This window comes from Poromitra crassiceps (genome assembly GCF_964638095.1).
Source record: "Poromitra crassiceps genome assembly, chromosome: 12".
NCBI lineage: Eukaryota > Metazoa > Chordata > Actinopteri > Beryciformes > Melamphaidae > Poromitra > Poromitra crassiceps.
This window is the reverse complement of record NC_139632.1, coordinates 31,957,905-31,979,527: the sequence shown is the minus strand read 5'-3', so window position 1 is coordinate 31,979,527 and position 21,623 is coordinate 31,957,905. Positions and strand designations below refer to the sequence as shown.

General features: G+C 47.4%; 1 protein-coding gene across 1 annotated transcript; it reads left to right on the top strand.

Annotated features, from left to right (window-relative positions):
• Positions 1–562: 562 nt before the first annotated feature.
• lpar3 (lysophosphatidic acid receptor 3) lies at positions 563–19,240 on the top strand. Its single transcript, XM_083648119.1, has 3 exons — positions 563–677; positions 1,424–2,182; positions 16,172–19,240. Exons 2-3 carry the CDS (start codon positions 1,438–1,440, stop codon positions 16,498–16,500), a joined length of 1,074 nt encoding a protein of 357 aa, XP_083504245.1. The 5' UTR covers positions 563–677; positions 1,424–1,437; the 3' UTR covers positions 16,501–19,240.
• Positions 19,241–21,623: the final 2,383 nt, after the last annotated feature.

Here is a 21,623-nt window from a genome sequence, read left to right as displayed (position 1 = left end):
TACTTTTTACTTCACTACATTTGTCCAATCTGGGACAAATAGGGAAATGGGTTAAGAGAAGGGAAGGTGGAGAAGAGGGGGGGGGGGGGGGGGGGGGGGGGCAGAGATGGAGAGAGTGGAAGATTGTTCATGGCCATCTTTATTTGTTTTCGATCAGCCAGCGACTCTCTCTCTCTCTCTCTCTCTCTCTCTCTCTCTCTCTCTCTCTCTCTCTCTCTCGCACTGGCCAGTGCCACACCATACAAACATTTAAAAGTGCAAAGTATTGCTTTTGCATTTTAAATTTAACTTCTTTCATTGTCACTTTACATCAATTGACATTCTAAATTGTAAATGTTGATCGCTGTTATGTTTTATTGGTCGTTCATATGCAGAAGAAATGCATTCGAGTTTTAAGCCTAAATAGACATGTTTCCTTATTAAACTGGGGTGGGGAGAAAGTGTGGGAGAGAATTAAAGTTGATCAAATCACGCTCAAGTTGATGCGAAACCCCGCCCTCTGCGTGACGTCACTGCATTGGAACTTTTCTGCGTGGAGTGAGTTGAAGACGCGTCAGTCTGGCTGTCACCTCCCTGCAGAAGGCTGCTGCTGCTGGAACACTATGGTGGAGGAGAGTTCATTCACGGAATGAATCACTCCTTTTATTGACGCACTTTGGACAGTTGACAGGCTTCAGGTGAGTTCCTCTGCTTATCAGGCGCGACGGTATTTATGAGTCCAGGTAGACTTTTGGTGTTACGGTTAATGTTTTATTCCTTAGTTGTTTTTGGCGACTGCAAAGTTTATAGATGTATTTTCTCAATCTGCTTTTTATGATTTGGATTCTCATGTTTATCATAAGAGCACATGACACAAGGACGTGGGAAAATCTCTTGACTTCTTAGCAAGTCAAGTCATGTAGTAGGCTATTAAAGTGGCAAATATTTCATGCCAAAACACTTTTCACTTTTGAGCCTTAAAGTGATTTGTTTTGCCACATATATGTATTATTTTTGTTTCATTAGGTAGGAATGTTTATCACAGAATTTGAGGATTAATACTGCTGCAAATCATTGTTTATTTTACTTTTATTTTAGTCCAAGATACTAGCTTGTTAAGTGTAGGAAAAGGAAGCACTGTGTTTTGACCTGCATTCAAAGCAGGTACCAGTAAAGGGGTTTCGGCACGTGAACTTCCCTGTGACTCAGGTCATTTAATCTCTCCCGGTTACTTAAGAAATTGGCAGCAAACTCGGACCCGGTGTCTTCAAACACGTCAATCCTGAATTGTCATCGCTCGTATCGTCCCATCCCCATCTCGTTACATAATAGACTGAACTCCCCAAGAGAGTGTGCCGTTCTGAAACGCATCCAACACTTGAATAGAGTTCCGTCATTTGATTGTGTACCGGTTCTTCAAATCTTTGCGCTCTCGTTCCCCCAGACGTCCCCACCAAGATGGCCGGGCAGAACCGGACGTGCCACTACGACGAGCCCATGGGCTTCTTCTACAACAACAGCAAGCAGGTGAAAGACGAGTGGGACTCCACCCAGCTCATCCTGGTGCAAGTGGTGGGCTCCCTCTTCTGCTGTTTCATCCTGCTCTCCAACGCCATGGTCATCGCTGCCATCGTCACCAACAAGAGGTTCCACTACCCGTTTTACTATCTCCTTGCCAATCTCGCCGCCTCGGACTTCCTGGCCGGCATCGCGTACGTGTATCTCATGTTCAACACGGGCCAACTGTCCAGGAAGCTGACGGTGAAGGGCTACTTCATCCGACAAGGCCTTCTGGACACCAGCCTCTCAGCTTCGCTGGCCAACCTTCTGGTGATCGCTCTGGAGCGCTACATTTCCGTCATGAACTGGAAGGTCCACAGCAACCTGACGAAGCGGAGGGTGACCCTGCTCATCGTGCTGGTGTGGGGCATCTCCATCTGCATGGGTGCAGTGCCCAGCCTGGGCTGGAACTGCATCTGCAACCTGGAGGACTGCTCCCAGCTGGCGCCCATCTTCAGCCGGAGCTACCTGATCTTCTGGTCGGTGTCCAACCTGGTGGTGTTCCTGGTCATGGTGTCCATCTACCTGAGGATCTACACCTACGTGAAGAGGAAGACGTCCATGCTGACGCCGCACACCAGCGCCTCCATTAACCGCAAGCGGACGCCCATCAAACTCATCAAGACGGTCATGGCTGTGCTTGGTAGGTGTCTCTGCTTGGTACAGTAGGTGTCTCTGCTTGGTAGGTGTCTCGGGCTGCAGCCCAATACAAAGAAAGCATTGGCAAAAGCACAAGTAGTGGCTTTTTCCGAATGCAAATACAAATATTTTTAAAATGATATGCTTTCGGGGAGAAAAAAACCATGTGCGGGTCGGGACTCGTAGCGTAGCGTAGCGAGGTTACATCACTGTCTCCGTCTCTCCTCTCCTCTGCTCTGCTGGATAGCTGCAGCTCTGTCTGCTGGGGCTGATGTTCACACACGCTCTCTTAAGTGGGACTTGAGTTTCTACTTTAAAAGATCAATGCAGCAGAAATACTGTCTCTCCAGAGAGTAGAGAAAACACAAGAGCAAACATGTATGTGTGACCAGGTCAATGTGTGCGACTACGCCACCTAGGGAATTGCACCCTAGGAAATACCAGAACAACTTTGTAATTTAACACTTGATAGCAAAGGTCAACCCAGGTTCATCACAATTGAACAGGAGACGGACTTCCAAAAATATATGTTCTTTTATTTTGTACAACAGTTTTTCTTTTAAAACCAGACAGTGAATGGAATATAGGCTAAAACAGTGTGTTCAGGTTCCAAATTGGTGGTTAACAATCGGCATTGCCTCAGAGGATATCTGCAGGGCGAGGGACTTACAGTAAATGGTCAGACTACAGAGAGAAAAGGAACAGATCACAAATAATATTCAAAAGCAACAAAATCACAAGTCAAATCAAACCACCCAGTGCTTTACCAAACAGGAAGAGAGTGCCATCACCAAAGTCTGCCACGCTGCCCAAGCACCTGAGAGAGGGAGAAACAAAATATAATTAAGCCGACATTTACAACCACCAATGGACAATATAATTAACAACTAAAACTAATGGAAAGGGGTTCGTGTGTAAGAGTGGTGGAAACAGAGCAGCAGCACAGCGCCCCGGACTGGAGGCTGGGCGTGCCGCTTGACGTCCAACTGCAGCGCAGCTTCCCACAAAGCCGCCAAGGAGGGAGAAAGCAGGGGAGCCGGCCGTGGCCTAAACCACCATACAGCAGAACAGAGAGCTATTAATAAATGGAAAACGAAGCCAATTGTTGTTGACAAAAATGACTGAGAGCCAGCTTACCCGGTAAAGTGAGCTGCCCCACACAAGCTCCCTCAGCGCAGCCAATCTGTACCGATGGGCAGCCAGGTGTGCCCTCCACACAACAGATAGGCTTGAAGCCCGCTTTCAACCAGAGACCGCTGCTGAACGGGGGGGGGGGGACAGGACGGTCGAGACCGCTGCCAAACGAGGGTTAAAGATTAATGGAAGTTGAGCCACCAAAGAAAAGTAAAAGGATAATGGGCACTGGTGCCTACCTTTTACTTGTGCAATGCTGTTTTGCCCTCCACAAAACAGACAGGCTTGAGGCCCGCTGCTGACGGGGGGGGGACAGGACGGTCGAGACCGCTTTTGCTTTTGCAACCCCGCTTTCCCGACTCTCAAGTGCGCTGATGCCCGCACTCCAGCCGATGGCAAACAGCCCGACGCCAGCAAGACAGTGTGTTTGTGTGTCGCGCCGCTGCACACACAGCTGATATACCTGTACACTGATTAGGGACTCCCAGCTGGTGTCAATCAGCAGGCAGAATGAACCCCGAGGCAGCCAACCTGCCACATCTACCCCCTCCTTTTTGCGTCGTTGCCCCAACGACGGACTAGCCCGCCCAAGAGCCAAGACTCACTCTACACCAAGGGGGACCAAGCATTACGCAGGCCACACAGGTTCAGTTCTTATTACCCCGGCTGCTCGCCGGCTGGGGAAGGTGGTGAACATTGAGATGGTGGCCGGCAGTAGAGCGGGCCGTTCTACGCAATGCTGGCAAGACAGCTTGACTACCTGAGGGAAGGGAGGGAGCTGGTGCAGGAGGGGCAGCGCGTGCCTGGGTGGCACCTGGAGCTGCCCGGGTTTCCACCGGGGTCACAGCCGCAGGGCAAGAGGAACCTGGTACGGCCGAGGTAGATGGTATGGAGGGGTCCGAGGCCCGCAGCCACAGGTCTTCGTCCTCTGACTCATCGGACAAGTCCTCAGGCATAGCCGGTGGAGATAGCGCGCCAGGAGGATGAACTAGGGACTCTGGCCCTACTAGGGCCTTCAACATGTCTCGGTGGACATTTCGCATTTTGTGCAACTCTGCTACAGGAGCGACAGTATACACTGCTCCGCTTTCCCTGGGGGCTCTCAGTACCTTGTAGACCACCGAGCTCCATTTGTCATGGATCTTGTGCCGACCCCGAACGTTATGGTCCCGGAGGTAAACCAACTGGCCCAATTGCAGAGGCGCAGCCCGGACACGGTGATCATGACGTTCTTTCCGTCGCCCCGCAGCTGCCAACAGTCTCTCGTGTGCACTCTCGAGAGCCACCCTAAGTCTGGCCTGGTGCTCGATCATCCAATCATGTACCTCCCCCGGCACCGGGTCCCGGACCCGACCCAGGAGGAAGTCCACAGGGAGGCGAGGTTCCCGACCGAACATCAGGAAGAAAGGCGACTCTCCAGTGCTTTGATGGGGGGTAGTGTTGTAGCAGAATAGCACCTGCGGAAGGCAGGAGGCCCAATCCCGCTTTCGTGAAGCTGGCAATGTGCGTAGGAGATTGTGAAGGGTCCTATTAAATCTCTCACATTGTCCATTGCCCATTGGATGATATGGCGTGCTCCGAGACTTCCCTACTCCATATAAGCGACAAAGCTGCTGGATCAAAGAACTCTCAAAGCTCCGGCCTTGGTCGGAGTGAATGCGGCTTGGCACGCCAAACCGAAAGAACCATTCCACCAGCAGGGCCTGAGCAACGGTGGTAGCCTGCTGATCCCGGGTCGGGACAGCCACGGTATATTTACTGAACACATCGGTCATTACCAGGACGTTCTCCAACCCATTACGGGAGGGCTCCAACAAAGTGAAGTCTATGGCAACGATCTCGTTAGGTTGAGATGCCAGTAAGTGGCCCATGAAACTATGGGGCACCAACCCCGAATCCTTTGCCACTTGGCAACGTGCACACTCTTCGACCCACTGCTTTATGTCTGCTGACATTCCTGGCCAATAACAGCGCTGCCGCAACAACTCAGTGGTGCGTTCAACACCCTGATGTCCATGTTCTTGGTGCAACTGTGTCAGTGTCTCTTCTCTAAGAATTCTAGGCAAGACGAGCTGGAGATACTCTTCTCCCCCATCCGAACGAAAAGTGCGGCGGTAGAGTATACCATCTTTTTCTTCCAAGCGGTCCCATTGCCTCAAGAGCGCTAAGGCAGATTTGGGAAGTTGCTGCCTCTCCTCCTGGGTAGGCCGAACCTGCCTAGCCCAGAATGGCAGGAAGTGATCCCTCAAAAGGGGATCATTCCCCTGCAAGGAACGAAGGTCAGATGGAAAGTGACCTGGGAAGACAGACATGACAGATTGAGTAGCAGCTACCATTGGAGCAGAGCGAGGGATTTGCTGGAGGAGCATGGGAACCGGAGTACCAGGTAGGCTGCGTTCGACCAAGCTAGACATGGGCAGGTATTGCCGGGAGAGTGCATCCGCATTCCGATTACTGCGCCCAGAGCGATACTTTATCTCAAAGTCAAAAACAGCCAACTGGGAAGCCCACCGATGTTCTACCGCCCCGAGTTTGGCTGACGTGAGATAGCTCAATGGGTTGTTGTCTGTAAAGACTATACATTTGTGCCCCCACAAGTAATCGCGGAATTTCTCTGCCATTGCCCACTTGAGCGCAAGAAATTCCAGCTTCATGGAGCTGTAATTATCCATGTTGCGTTCAGTAGGTCGGAGGCCTCTGCTAGCATATGCTACTGGCCTGACGACACCCTCGGTCTCCTGCGAAAGGACAGCCCCGAGTCCACTATGGCTCGCATCTATCTCCAAAATGAACGGGCGTGAGAAATCTGCATAGGCCAGCACCGGGGCTGAAACCAGCTTGGCTTTTAAAGCCTCAAAGCTTTCCTCACATGGAGGTGTCCATGCGGAACCCAAGTCCCGCCCAGATCCTCGCTTTGACCGGGTGCCTGCCAGTTTTGCCACCAACCTATGCAGGGGCCCCGCCAGCTGTGCGAACCCCTCAACAAACCTCCTATAATAGCTGGTGAACCCCAAGAAGGATCGCAGCTCTGACACATGGTGGGGACGCTGCCATTTTGCCACTGCCTCAATCTTGGCTGGGTCTGTAGAGACTCCTTTACTGGAAATGACATGCCCCAAATAGCTGACTTCTTCCTGAAAGAAAGCACACTTTTTAAGCTTTACTTTTAAGCCCTCCTTTTGGAGCCGACCAAGGACACCCTCCAGTCGCTGCAGATGTTCAGACACAGAAGAAGAGAACACAACAATGTCGTCAAGGTACAAGAGCAGGGATTGGCACTGCTGATCCCCAAACATCCTCTGCATCAGGCGCTGAAAGGTGCCTGGGGCATTACACAACCCGAATGGCATGCGGTTCCATTCAAAGAGACCGAAGGGTGTGCAGAAGGCCGTTTTTGGTTTATCCCTCTCTGAGACGGGTACCTGGTTATACCCGCTGGCCAGGTCAAGGGTAGTGAACCAGCGGGCTCCAGCAAGGGCATCCAGGCTTTCCTCAATACGAGGTAGAGGGAATGCATCTTTCCTCGTTTTGCTGTTAAGCAGGCGGTAGTCGACGCACATGCGTAGACTACGGTCCTTCTTCCGGACCAATACAATGGGGGAAGCGTAGGGACTATTACTGTCCCTAATTATATTAGCCCTAAGCAGCTGGTCGATGTGGGCCTTCACCTCCTCATACTCAGATGGGGGAATTCGCCTGTACCGCTGCCGCACCGGAATGTCATCCAGGAGGGGGATGTCATGGGCAATGAGGTCAGTGCAACCTAAGTCACCATCATGGGTGGAGAATACAGTCTGATATTTCTGCAGTAGCTCACAAACCGCAGCTCGGTCTTGTTCCTCTAAAGCAGACAGGTCGACTGCCTCTACTCCACCCTGCACTTGATCAGCAGCCGCCTGGGAGGAAACTGTAGCAGTAGTAGACTTCACCTCAGTGACTCCTGCAGGTAGACTGACAACCTGCGCACTACTTAAGGTGCCAAGGCCAGTACGCGGATGAATGCGAACTTCTGTTGTCCCCACATTGACCACCGGGATGTAGGCTGTACCTCGGGTGACCTGCACAAGACACGGGGAAGCAAGTAACCCGGCTGGCAGGCCAGACTCCAAGGGTTCATAAAGCACGGTCTGACTGGAAAGCTGTTCAGAGCAAGTGGCAGCAACCAATTTCATTACTCCCCCCGGTACACGCACTGCTCGTTTACCACGAACTTTGGCTTTCGCCATGATTTCTCTTGGAGGCTCAACGGCAGCACGATGGCAGTGCTGCAGGGCCTCCAGGACTGGACGAGGAGCTTGAGCCACCAGAGGTGAGTCGAAAAGGGCGGGGCCATAGACCTCGAAGAGCTCCCGGTAGCATCGCCTGATGACGTTGCTCCCCAGAATTCCCGGGGCAGCGGGTGAGGCACCAGGAGGGTCCTGCACCACCAAGATCCCACAACCAGGAATGATTTTACCACACAGTTCCACATCAAGCTCTAGATAGCCGATGTATGGAATGGGAAGGTTATTAGCTGCCAGGAGTCGTAGCCAGTTACATGACTTCAGGCGTTCGTGACCCCATGGCGCGAAGTGTTTCCGGAAGAAGCTCTCTGGGACAGTAGAAACCATGGAGCCACTGTCTAATAAACATGGAACCATAACCCCCCCCATCACAACATCCATGTGTGGACAGTGTGCCATTAATTTATTTATAACGTCTGCTTTTAATGAGCCTTCACATACCCCACCTGAGCTTTGGCTCTGCAGCTCAGTGGGCTTCAGTTTCCCGTCTGATGGGAAGAACGGAAAAGCCCAGCTCCATTGGAAGATGGACCAGAGACGGCACCAGCATGACCACGAAAGGGAACGCGTTCCCCATCACACTGCTGTGCATAATGACCTGGCTGTTGACACCTTCGACAAATCAAGGGACCACTAGGGGGAGGCCGTGGACGGAAAGAAGAGGTCTGAAAAGAAGCCACCGTCTGTGTGAGCTGATTGAGCTGCTCCTGTTGACGTTTCAGAAGTTCCTTCAACTCATTCCAATCCAACCCAGTAGATGGGGCAGGAACGGAAGGGTGGGGGCTACCTTGCACCCCATACTGAAGGCCATACGCTGAGGGAAGAGAGTGGCTACGTTCCCTAACACCCCCTGGCAACCCCTCCCTTTCCCATCTAATTGCCTCTCCTCGTACCTCCAACAAGGTGGCAGTGGGCTTACGGCGGACGAGCTGCTTTAACTCCCTGCGCAGGGCCCCATCGAGCACATGCTCCACGAACTGATCGCGAAGGAGGACCTCTGTATTGAGCAAGCCAACCGGTGCCGACCGTTTCACACGGTGCATGAGGGTCATAAGAGATAAAGAGAACTCCAGCAGTGACTCCCCTTCCTGCTGCTGTCTCGAGAAGAAGGATGTCTGCAAGGTCACATACGACTGCGCACAATCATATAGTTCTAGCAAGATGGCCACTACCTTGTCTGGGTCGTCTCGCTCTGCATTGGTGCGGTATTTTATCTCTTTCTTGGCCTCTCCCTCCAGATGGTCAAAAATGAAGAAGGCCTGATCCCTCGCTGACAGGTGGCGGGCCCGCATGGACGCCTGTACCTCCTCTATCCACTCAGTTATCCCCATGCCTGTCCTGCCATTAAATATGGGGCATTTGCGCTCTCTAGGTATCACCACCATCCGTTCAGCGACAGCAGGGCTGGCACCTGCAAGTCCACCTGAAGTGTGGGGAACGGAATTGACTCCGCTTGAGCCTGCCTGGGAAGCATCCCTTTCTCGAGATAGCCGCTCATTATCTGATTTAAGCTGTGCTACTAGCTCTCTGAGCTGCTGCATTTCCTCCCCCATCGCGACCCGTGTGAATGTGAACTGCACACACCAACCTCACAAAAACAGGGGTCCGGGTGTTCAAAGCTGGCACAAATACTGCTGCTCTGTTTCCACTGCTGCCTCCACTCCAACACACCAACCTGACTGAAAGAAAACAATTTTAATACAAAGCACAAAATATAGCAAAAACAAACAAAAACAAAAAAACAAAAAATGGAAGTCACGTCTCTGTTGTTTAAACTGTATCCTGCCGACTTACGCCAAAATGTGACCAGGTCAATGTGTGCGACTACGCCACCTAGGGAATTGCACCCTAGGAAATACCAGAACAACTTTGTAATTTAACACTTGATAGCAAAGGTCAACCCAGGTTCATCACAATTGAACAGGAGACGGACTTCCAAAAATATATGTTCTTTTATTTTGTACAACAGTTTTTCTTTTAAAACCAGACAGTGAATGGAATATAGGCTAAAACAGTGTGTTCAGGTTCCAAATTGGTGGTTAACAATCGGCATTGCCTCAGAGGATATCTGCAGGGCGAGGGACTTACAGTAAATGGTCAGACTACAGAGAGAAAAGGAACAGATCACAAATAATATTCAAAAGCAACAAAATCACAAGTCAAATCAAACCACCCAGTGCTTTACCAAACAGGAAGAGAGTGCCATCACCAAAGTCTGCCACGCTGCCCAAGCACCTGAGAGAGGGAGAAACAAAATATAATTAAGCCGACATTTACAACCACCAATGGACAATATAATTAACAACTAAAACTAATGGAAAGGGGTTCGTGTGTAAGAGTGGTGGAAACAGAGCAGCAGCACAGCGCCCCGGACTGGAGGCTGGGCGTGCCGCTTGACGTCCAACTGCAGCGCAGCTTCCCACAAAGCCGCCAAGGAGGGAGAAAGCAGGGGAGCCGGCCGTGGCCTAAACCACCATACAGCAGAACAGAGAGCTATTAATAAATGGAAAACGAAGCCAATTGTTGTTGACAAAAATGACTGAGAGCCAGCTTACCCGGTAAAGTGAGCTGCCCCACACAAGCTCCCTCAGCGCAGCCAATCTGTACCGATGGGCAGCCAGGTGTGCCCTCCACACAACAGATAGGCTTGAAGCCCGCTTTCAACCAGAGACCGCTGCTGAACGGGGGGGGGGGGACAGGACGGTCGAGACCGCTGCCAAACGAGGGTTAAAGATTAATGGAAGTTGAGCCACCAAAGAAAAGTAAAAGGATAATGGGCACTGGTGCCTACCTTTTACTTGTGCAATGCTGTTTTGCCCTCCACAAAACAGACAGGCTTGAGGCCCGCTGCTGACGGGGGGGGGACAGGACGGTCGAGACCGCTTTTGCTTTTGCAACCCCGCTTTCCCGACTCTCAAGTGCGCTGATGCCCGCACTCCAGCCGATGGCAAACAGCCCGACGCCAGCAAGACAGTGTGTTTGTGTGTCGCGCCGCTGCACACACAGCTGATATACCTGTACACTGATTAGGGACTCCCAGCTGGTGTCAATCAGCAGGCAGAATGAACCCCGAGGCAGCCAACCTGCCACATATGTCAGTCGTAGGTTAGCAGCAGGAGCACATGTGGCTCTTACCAACTTACTGCCATGTTGATTTGATTTCAGTGTTTCTCGTGCAGCGTGTACCTTGGACAAGGTCTGATCATACACTGAGCTTATCTTTAGGTCAGGTGCTTCGATGAAACCCTCATCTTGCAAAACATCCTGGCTTAATAACATGATCAATAAACATGATTAATAACATGTGGGCGGGGCTATGTGCACATTCACCTTGGTACTGTTGCAAAATGGAAAGAAAAAAAACATCAGTAAAAAAAAGACCCGCAAAACAGCAAACTTCTCCAAGATATTTATTCACCGATTCCTTGGATATGTCTAGATCGGAGGCTTTTATTGATATGTCTAGATCGGAGGCTTTTATTGTGAAATGCTACATATAAGTATGCTGATGTGTGGCTCAACTTTTTACTAAAACATTGTGACTTCCAAGTGTGAAAAGGCTGAAGTTTGCTTTTGATCACGTACGTTTTCATCCTAGATGAGACTGGTAGATACTGTATGTGCTCTTTGTTGAGCTATTCATGCTGTTGAAACTGGATGGGTTGTAGTTGAGGCACAATAGCCAGCTCACACCCCTCCCTCCTGTCAGAGGGCTTAGATCTCGATCAGTCTTCACTCTTTGCAAACTTCCAGGTAGCAAAATAAGAAAAGAAAACCCGCTAACACTTTCTATGAAGGTCATGTTTATAATGCATTATGAGCAGAATAATGCATTTATAAGGCTCGATAAAACTCCTTATAAATGTTTAGAATCATGCATGGCAACTTCTAACAAGGTTTAGTATTATAAGTGGACATGATGTATTATGATAAACACCAATAATACGCTCTAGTTCGACTTTGTGAGCTTTAAGTAAAGTGACAGCACAATAAGGCTAATAGCAATTGTATATATCTATAGATATATACTTATACTTATATATATATATATACTTTATATACTGTATACTTTGGCATGGAGGCATAATGCACTATGAATGTTCAATTTATAATTAAGCAATATCACACGAGAGGTCGTGCTGTTGTTGGCTAATATCGTCACGGCTGTGATTCGGTCGTATCATCACAGCAGTGACGATATTAGACAACAACAGCACGACCTCGAGTGTGATATTGCTTTTATACAACAGTTCTATTAAACAAAGCTGATTAAAAAAATGACAAAAAGCTGAGAAAATATATGATTTCTCTATTTATTCCTCCGCCAACAAAAATAGTCCCCTCAGCTTTCCACTACCAGTTGCCGAAAATGTAGCCTAATTAACTGCGGGCTGCCTACTTTTTATCATACACATTGATTTGCACGTTTTCATTTATTGTACAGCCAGTGAAATAAGAGTCTGGTGATGGCATGTTAGTTATGTTAGGAAATAAATCCATCTTTGCTCTGTCGGTAGCTGTGTTACGCTTTGTGAATGACGTTCGATGTAACGTGGCTGGTGTTTGTTTTGTTGATTAGAGCCGCTGTGAAACATTTTAGACAACAGCACTCCCTCTCGTGTGATATTGCTTGAAGCGTTTTGTTGATTAGAGCAGCTGTGAAGCGTTTTGTTGTTTAGAGCAGCTGGGAAGCGGAGTGATATAGCCTACCCTACACACAGTGAAGCGCCAGTGCGTTATCGTGAAATATCAGCACTGGTAGGATCCCTCTTGTCCAATCAAATTGCTCGGCCGGAACTAACTGTTGTATAATACATTATCTCCACCACTTGTAACACTTTATAAATCTTGTTATAAGCTGCCAGGATGACCACATGACACCATGATTATAAATGTTTATAAAGCGTTTTATAAAGCCTTATAAATGCATTATAATGTCTTATAAATGTCCTCATGATGCATCATAGACATGACCTTCATAGAAAGAGTTACAAAAACACAGCATAAAGAGACATGAGATGTGTGGTGTTTGGTGCAGGATAATAAAGCGACATGAGATGTGTGGTGTTTGGTGCAGGATAATAAAGCGACATGAGATGTGTGGTGTTTGGTGCAGGATAAATAGGTGGCTCATTGTTCTTTGCCTCTTCACTCTGCTTGGCTGATGTTAGCGTTAGCGTTAGCGTAGGAGCCAGGCTGTGTAATTATGTCTCTCTGCGAGGACACTGGTGCCCGGCCACACCGCACGGAGACTGCAGGCTCTCTCTGTGGCCTTCACTGGAGAACCCCTCCCCTCCAACCAAAAAAAAAAGGAAAAGAGAGGGAACCTATACTTGAGGGCTGCCTGCAACCAGTCAGCAAACTGCTTTCAGATGCCCCCATTGTCCCCTTTAGCCGCTTGAACTGCTGCTGCTCTGGTGTCTTCTTCAGATTCCCAACTGAGATTGTTCCGACTTCATCTTGGTGATAAAAGTGCTTCCATTGGGGATAGAATGTTTTCATTTGGTTGGAATTGTTTTGTTTCCCACATCGATCTGTGGATGTTGTATTGTGTTTATTCATCTGAGTCTCTCTGAGTGAATCAAGCTTCCTGAATACCTGTTGATTTAGAGAATGATCACCAGACTGGCATGTAAATGATTAGATCTCACATGCCAACATGGAAGTTGACAGGATCCACTTCATGATGTAATCACACTTCTTTACCGTGGCGTTTAAACATGCTTGAAATGCTTATGTTGTAAAAATGGAAATGGCAACTGGACAAACCAGTGTAGAGACCTGTAACGCACGTGTGTTGTGTAGTAACCAGATTAAACCAGTTCAGAGACGTGTAACGCACCTGTGTTGTGTTGTAACCAGATTAAACCAGTTCAGAGACGTGTAACGCACATGTGTTGTGTAGTAACCAGATTAAACCAGTTCAGAGACATGTAATGCACATGTGTTCTGTAGTAACCAGATTAAACCAGTTCAGAGACGTGTAACGCACCTGTGTTGTGTTGTAACCAGATTAAACCAGTTCAGAGACGTGTAACGCACGTGTGTTGTGTAGTAACGAGATTAAACCAGTTCAGAGATGTGTAACGCACCTGTGTTGTGTTGTAACCAGATTAAACCAGTTCAGAGATGTGTAACGCACATGTGTTGTGTAGTAACCAGATTAAACCAGTTCAGAGACGTGTAACACACGTGTTGTGTTGTAACCAGATTAAACCAGTTCAGAGACGTGGAACGCACATGTGTTGTGTTGTAACCAGATTAAACCAGTTGAGAGACCTGTAACGCACGTGTTGTGTTGTAACCAGATTAAACCAGTTCAGAGACGTGTAACGCACGTGTGTTGTGTTGTAACCAGATTAAACCAGTTCAGAGATGTGTAACGCACATGTTGTGCTGTAACCAGAACTCCAGAACCCATTAACCCATTAACTCATTCACATTTGAATGGAAGTTTGATCTACTGTAATATTGTACTTAACTTGTGTATTTGCGTACATTTGAACTTCCCTTATGAAAGTAGCTCAAAGAGGAATAAGGCTGAAAATGTGGGTAAGAAACTCTCTCTTAGTATTTTGGCATCACAACCATCTGAGCGGAATGGCCGTTCTTTAGAAGCTTATCTGAGAGGGGAAGAGAGCCTCCTCCACAGCATCACACTGACTGTACTGCGTAGGATTTAGACATTCTGTTTTATCCACCATGTTTTTCAGAGGAGAACTGCCTGAGCAAAGCAACATGTGCTACAAACATGTCCGCCTCCAGAAGCCACATGTTTTTTTCAATGTCAAAGATTACAGGGAAAGAAAGTGTGTTTTAAATGGGGGAACAGGCCTCCATCATAAAGTGCCAGTGAAACCCTGAATGGGGGTTTTTCACTTTCAGCCTAACGATAGTGAAAAACAGTGAGTGTGTGTGTGTGTGTGTGTGTGTGTGTGTGTGTGTGTGTGTGTGTGTGTGTGTGTGTGTGTGTGTGTGTGTGTATGTGTGTGTGTGTGTGTGTGTGTGTTTGTGAGAGAGAGAGAGAGAGAGAGAGTGTGTGTGTGTGTGTGTGTGTGTGTCTGTGTGTGTGTGTGTGTGGGTGTGTGTGTGTGTGTGTGTGAGTGAGTGAGTGAGTCAGTGTGTGTGTGTGTGTGTGTGTGTGCGTGTGTGTGTGTGTGTGTGTGTGTGTGTGTGATAGCGAGACAAAGAGAGGCAGAGACAGATATTTCATACTCATTTTAACCTGTATAGCACAGCTGTTGTTTTGTTCCATGGTTGAATCGTCGAAGCGGTGTGTGTGTGTGTGTGTGTGTGTGTGTGTGTGTGTGTGTGTGTGTGTGTGTGTGTGTGTGTGTGTGTGTGTGTGTGTGTGTCTGTGTGTGCGTGCGTGTGCGCGTGTGCGTGCACGTGCGTGTGCGTGTGTGTGTGTGTGTGGTTGAGGTGCAGGCAGGCAGCACAGACAAGTTGCTACTTGTGGCTCCCTCTTAATCCCAGAAATCCTTCAGAAGCGCTTGTTTTGTGCCACAACATGTCTGAAACAGGTGACTCATTTTGGCTGGGGATTCTCCAATTGCCCAATAACAGTCATTTACTGTATTATTTAGCAAACACAAATGAAAAGAGTCGTGGCACTTTTCAACCTGTGCCATCTTGTTGTAGTAACAAGTATATAGTAACCACTTCCAATGTTTGATCTTCAGTAAGGGAAGTACTTGTTACCACCAAATAGTTCCTGATTGAGTTTGGATGAGTTGATATATCTCCAGTCCGTATGATGCTTTGCTTCTCATTTGGACCCGTCTGAACAGTTTGTTAGCAGAGTTCAGTGAAGAAGCAGGCATGGGACCACAAGTCACCAGTTTGAATCCTTTGACTGGCCTGGAAAATCTGGACTGGGAAAGTAAATGAGCAACACTCAGTCAAGTTGCCCTTGAGCAAGGCACTTCATGTCCAACACCCAAACCATGTTCCTTAATGGCCAACATTAGGAGACTGTGGTTGTACTGGCCGGCTCCCAGGTGTGGAGACATGTAACTATATGAATGCATGGTCAGTGCAACATTCCCCACTTAAAGGAACAGTTCACCCAAAAATTAAAATTCACTCATTATCTACTCACCAGGCGCGGACTGCATAATCAGGCACGTCGGGCAAATGCCCGGTGGCCTGGCCTGGCCTGCAAAAAAAGAAAAAAAGAAAAAAAAATGTGGTGCCCGCAGTCAGGCCACTCACTGAACAGCAGGCCAGGTGCCGCCTACTGGTTTACTAGTGGTTTTATTACTTTATTCAGGGTTAAAGTGGGTGCATCTCATTGTAAAATTGGACTCGGCCCAAATTGGGCTTCAAACGGCCCAAATTGGGCTTCAAACGGCCCAAATTTTTTCACGCGCGTCGGCCCGTATCGGCCTGGCCTGCTTGGTATCTAATGCCCAGCCTGAATTATGATCCCAGTCCGCCCCTGCTATTCACCCCAATGTCAGTGGAAGGTCATGTGAAGTTGGTGTTGTTTTCCAGGGACACAGAGTTACAGCATTCTCCTAAAGCAGAGCAGCCTTTCTAACTGTGTGTGTGTTGCGCTGTCATCTTCCCTCCAGGGGCCTTTGTGATCTGCTGGACCCCCGGCCTGGTGGTTCTCCTGCTGGACGGCCTCCACTGTGAGCGATGCCACGTCATGCACTTCAAACGCTGGCTGCTGCTGCTGGCCGTGCTCAACTCCGTCATGAACCCCTGCATCTACTCCTACAAGGACGAGGAGATGTGGACCACCTTCAAGAACCTCCTACGCTGCATCGGCACCGGCACCCGGAGGCAGCGCTCGTCTAAGGCGAACTCCCGGCCACTCAGCTCCGCTCCGGACACGGGAACTAGCCAGCCGCCCTCAGAGGAGGCCAAGGGCGATGATCAGGGGATACTCAAGACCTGAACCAAAGAGTATAGAAAGCCAAGAGACAACGCTCTGGTGCTTTTTTTAACAACATTAACAACGTCATTTTAGCCTGAAAATGCCTACTTGCACCAAGGGGAAACAGCACAGAACCATGACAGAGACAGACACACCATGACCGGCAAGAACACAGGCCATTTCATTAGAGGTACTTTTTTTGGCACTTTGTAGGCGGGACGTTTGACTGGCGTCATTACAGTCATCTCCTTCAGGCCCAAATGGCGAATTTGCTGTGCGGTGATGTTGCAATGGAACAACCTATTAGCCTTCACTTCTTAGCAATGTAAGTTCTCTGACCTGAACGTGGAGAAGCGGAGCCGGTTCTCTTCTGAACTTCTTAGGAACTAGCCTAGAACTTCTGCCCAGTTCTTGTTGGACGTCCTTTGTGAAGATATAGATGGGCGATGACTTAAAAGACAAGCCAAACCCTCCACTGTTGCTTTCAGGATGACTTTCAGGGTGACAGTATACTGTAGTATATACTGTAGTATATACTGTTTCAGGGTGACAGTATACTGGCTGGAAGAGACGCTACAGGCCAACTGCCTCTGTGCAAGAGTGGACTGCTGATGAGTGGCCTTTGATGCACTATTCAAGCCCCAAATGGGTTCAGGTCTGAAATTTGTCAGGGTTTTATTTCAGGACACATAAACAGACTCCTGTTGCCGTTTCATCCTGTTCTTTGTGGTCCTGATCCCCGTGGGTTATTTTATGGCCGAGTGCTGGTTCTTTGTGGTCCTGATCCTGTGGGTTATTGTATGGAGCAGTGCTGTGCTCCAATGGCTGAAGAAAGATTCCGATATGAAGTAAACACGAATACATTTCTCCTTTTTACCTCAAAGTCAAAGAGGGTTAAAAGACTCGCTCCCTAATGTAAATGTCTGTAAGTTGACTACTTGTATATCCTTGTAAAGAAGCAGTACTGTAATGGCTTGACTACTTGTATATCCTTGTAAAGAAGCAGTACTGTAACGGTTCAGAAATGTAACTCTCTTATAGTCAGGTACTATCAAACTGTAGGCATGCTTGACGAGGGGCGGGTTTAATGAATAATTCCTGTTTTCACACAAAGCAAAAATATATATATATACTGTAAACTACTGTACTGTATATGTCCACTCATATACTCTGTAAGATATTTCATGATGAAGTTGCATAATTTCAACTGTAAAGCTGTGTTCACACCGAGATATTTATTTTTCTCTCCGTCGCTCGATTCAACCCTTTGGAATCGCTCTGTCGCTGTGTTTAAATCGCTCGTCAACAGGCACAATAATTGACGGACATCTGGGGGCTATAACATTACGCAATGTCCTGATGTTTGTCCACTACGAGCCACCGTAGTTGTTTACAAGCTAAGCCTATCAGCGTGCTCCTAACGCGAGCTCTATACCGGTAGTACAGACTTCACTTCATGTCAGCTGTCAGCCTGTCAATCAGCTGTCAATGCGGTTTGTTGCAACACAATAAACCAGCGGTTTGTTCCAAGCCAGTGTGATCCTTGACTCACTCTCACACGGCAGCCAATCAGCGTTGAACAGCGAGCGACTGATGCCAGCGAACTTTCGCTTGAGTTGGGATATTTCATCTCGGGCGACGAGCGAATTTTTGCCCTATCGCTCTGTCTCTGTCGCTTGGACGCCCAGTGATTTTTCTCCCGGGCGAATATACGCTCAATCGCTCGTTTGCATTGACTTTGTATGTAAACTCGATGCCAGTGAAAAACTTGAATAGGTCGGTGTGAACGCACCTTAAGACAGCTAGCATATCGCTGTTGTCAGGTGAAAACTTTCCAAAAACACTTTGAAAAGCCTTGTGTGTGTTTCTTTTTAGCTTGACAAACATGCACGTTTAAGTTGATCTGATTGGCTGAATTTTGTGAAGCTAGGGGTTCTTGAATCATCTCAACCCATAGAAGAGATGCATGTTATTACTCACTTAAATGTAATTTACAAGGTTCTCACCTGATAGCAAAGATCTGACCTTTGACCTCCAGTCACAATCACAACCCAATTTGGAGAAGGGCCCACCTCCACCTTGTTTTGTGAAACAGTTTTGCCTCTGGGGAATAGATAACAGAGACAGAGTTGCTCCGTTCTCTCCCGATTCTGTCTCCCTTGTATCGGTTGGACTAAACAAAGCGCCTCACCAAGGCAAACCTGTTCTCCCTCTGTGGCACTTTAACACATCCTTTCAGTGCGAAACAGCTGCTCACCTGTTGCAAAATGATGTTGCAACACACGGGATTCCTGAACGCACCATGTACCTGCAAGAGCCACAGAGAGGATATGACTGAAGTAGACTGGAAGGCCCCACCTCACCCCCAAGCTGCCCTAGAGACGCCAGTCATGAATCATTTACTGGGTCATAAAGACACTCTCTTTCGCCTGCTGTATTTATGTATTTATGCCAGTTCAACCGCTCCTTCTGTAAAGGAAATGACATCATTAAAGCCATTTTGTTTTCAGCTTGGGAGTGTGGGAATGTTATGTGTGTGAGCTGTCTGGTAAATGCTACAAGCAGCACACGTGGTGTCTTATTGAACTTTTACATGATACTGACGTTTGACATTGTTATTCACACAGTGTTAGTGTGTGAGTTTGACATGGTTATTCACACAGTGTTAGTGTGTGAGTTTAATGTGCATGCTTGAATGTCTTTGAGAGCATTCTTTTCTTGATTTCTGAACTCTGTGCTTTCCATTTAAAAAACATGATAACGTTAATTTTGTGTTCGGGTATCTATGATGAGGGGACTATGATACAGAAACTGTAAGAGGCTGAGACCCGGGCTTTTAACCCAACAAGAATGGTACAATGAAACACCAAAGCAGGACATGGTTTGTGACAGGGCGAATATGATTGCCTCAAAACACCAACGCTGGGTCAAATCATTTTTACTTGCTCCAGGTAGTGTCGATAAGGTATTTATATATATATATATATATATATATATATATATATATATATATATATATATATATATATATAAAATACACATACACAGGAAAAAGAAAAAAAACATACATATATATACACAGTATCATCCATGTACCAACAGCACAGTGTGGTGCTACCAGCAGTATGCTTATAAGAGATGTTGTGCATGCGATCACATGCAAGGGGTCCATGTCAAAGTAAGCCAGAAACAGGTCCCAGATAGTGGAAAAGTGAGTTGGTCCTCAGGAACTGAGTCCTGAGTCTCTCCATACGCACAACTGAGACCATGTCAGTTAGCCACAGCTAAAAGGAAGGAGGAGAGGGAGACTTCCTACTCCTTAAGAATGACAGTCGTCCCAGAATGACAGTTTCAGAACCTTTTCCTGTAATTTGATCCATTTTCTGGCATCCACTGTATGTTCCTGTGTGACAAGCGCCGCCCATTTGGCAATTGGCACCAAAGAAGATTAAACCAAACCGTAAAATGACTTGCAAATCCTGTTTGAGCTCTTCTACAGTAGCTACACTGTCGCCTAGTTGTATCTGTGTGATGCTGCATGTAATGGTAATGTAATGTAATGGTAAGCCATAAACTGCAGCTCATTTAGAAAAACAAACAACATTGAGTTGATTATCTGACACTAATATCAGACGTGATTTGCTCACCAGTAATTGCACTAAACATGGTCCATTCTGGGATTCTGCCCAACCGCTGCCCTAGATTGCATGTGCTGAAGAGGTGCCACTTCAGGCTGATTTGCTCTGTTCACACTAATTAATGGGTGACCTTTGCTTTCTAGGGAGTCAATCAAATTAGGGGCCAAAGTGCTCGAGAACAAAGTGTTGGCAGTTAAAGGGGAAGGGAATTAAACTGCACTGCACTTGCATCAGTCAAAACAATCAGGAAATTACTTAAATGTGAATTTAGTATTCCTTTACAGTTTATCTGACCCTATCTGAATGGTCCTGATGCAGTAATTAATTTGCAGTTGTAATTTTCACCCAGGTCTGGCAGCAGACTGAAAAATGTTATGTATGTATGTATGTATGTATGTATCTTATCTATCTATCTATCTATCTATCTATCTATCTATCTATCTATCTATCTATCTATCTATCTATCTATCTAAATTTGGCAATGTGGACTCTGTCTGTCTGTTTTGTTTCAAGAATTTTGGCCGGGCCACAGCTATGCCGTTTTACGTGCGATCGGGCTGAAACTTTCAGGAAGTGTAAAGAGCACCCATGCGGGTGGCCTGACAGCTTTTTTAAATTAGGGCAAATTAATTGCCCTAAGGCTGAGGCTCTAGTTCAGTGATGCTGTCATCAGTGATGATGTCATCAGTGATGATATCAGTCTGAGGCTAGTGATGGGAGTATAAGTAGGTAGAATCGGGGAGGAAGATGGAGACGATGGCTTCTGCGTGATGTCATCCGTGATTACGTCATCAGTGATAGAGCAGGCGAGGCCACGATGCACAGTGGTCATCAGTGTTGTCATAAGAGCAAGTGAGCCCCCACAGCGGGCGAGCTGCAAGGCAGGCGAAGGAGCAAGTGAGCCCACACAGCGGTCGAGCTGCATGCATATGCAAGCTGCAGGGCCAGCTCGGCGAGCTGCAGGGTGGGCGAGCCCGCACAGCGGGCAAGCCTAGGAATCGAGCCGCGGGCATAGCGCGCAAGATGCCTACTTATCTAAACGAAGATTGCACTCTCTATAGCAGATATGCATATTCTGTGTATTTAAATGTAAATCATAAACAATCTGTAATAAGCAACCCTGTCAACTATTTCACTATTCTATTTCACTATTCTCACTATTAATATAATAACTATAACATACAATAACACGATAACTATGATCCATATCACAGTAGTTCCAGTCACTTCCCAAAGAGCTCTGGAATCCCAGTATAGTTTCAAACTTCCCCTCTAATTTGCCCTAGTCTTTAAATTCAGATCAAGCTCTTAAATCGCCCACTTGCCTTTTGTTCACAATCTTTCACGCAGCCACAAAACCACAAAACCACAATCACGGTTTCCTTTTCCTTCACATTGTAAGATCATCTGCTTCCATGACATTCCTAATCGCCTTTTAAAGTTCAATCAACAACATTTTTAGTAAATGGATGAACTAAATGCCTAGTTGAGTTGACATTACATTAT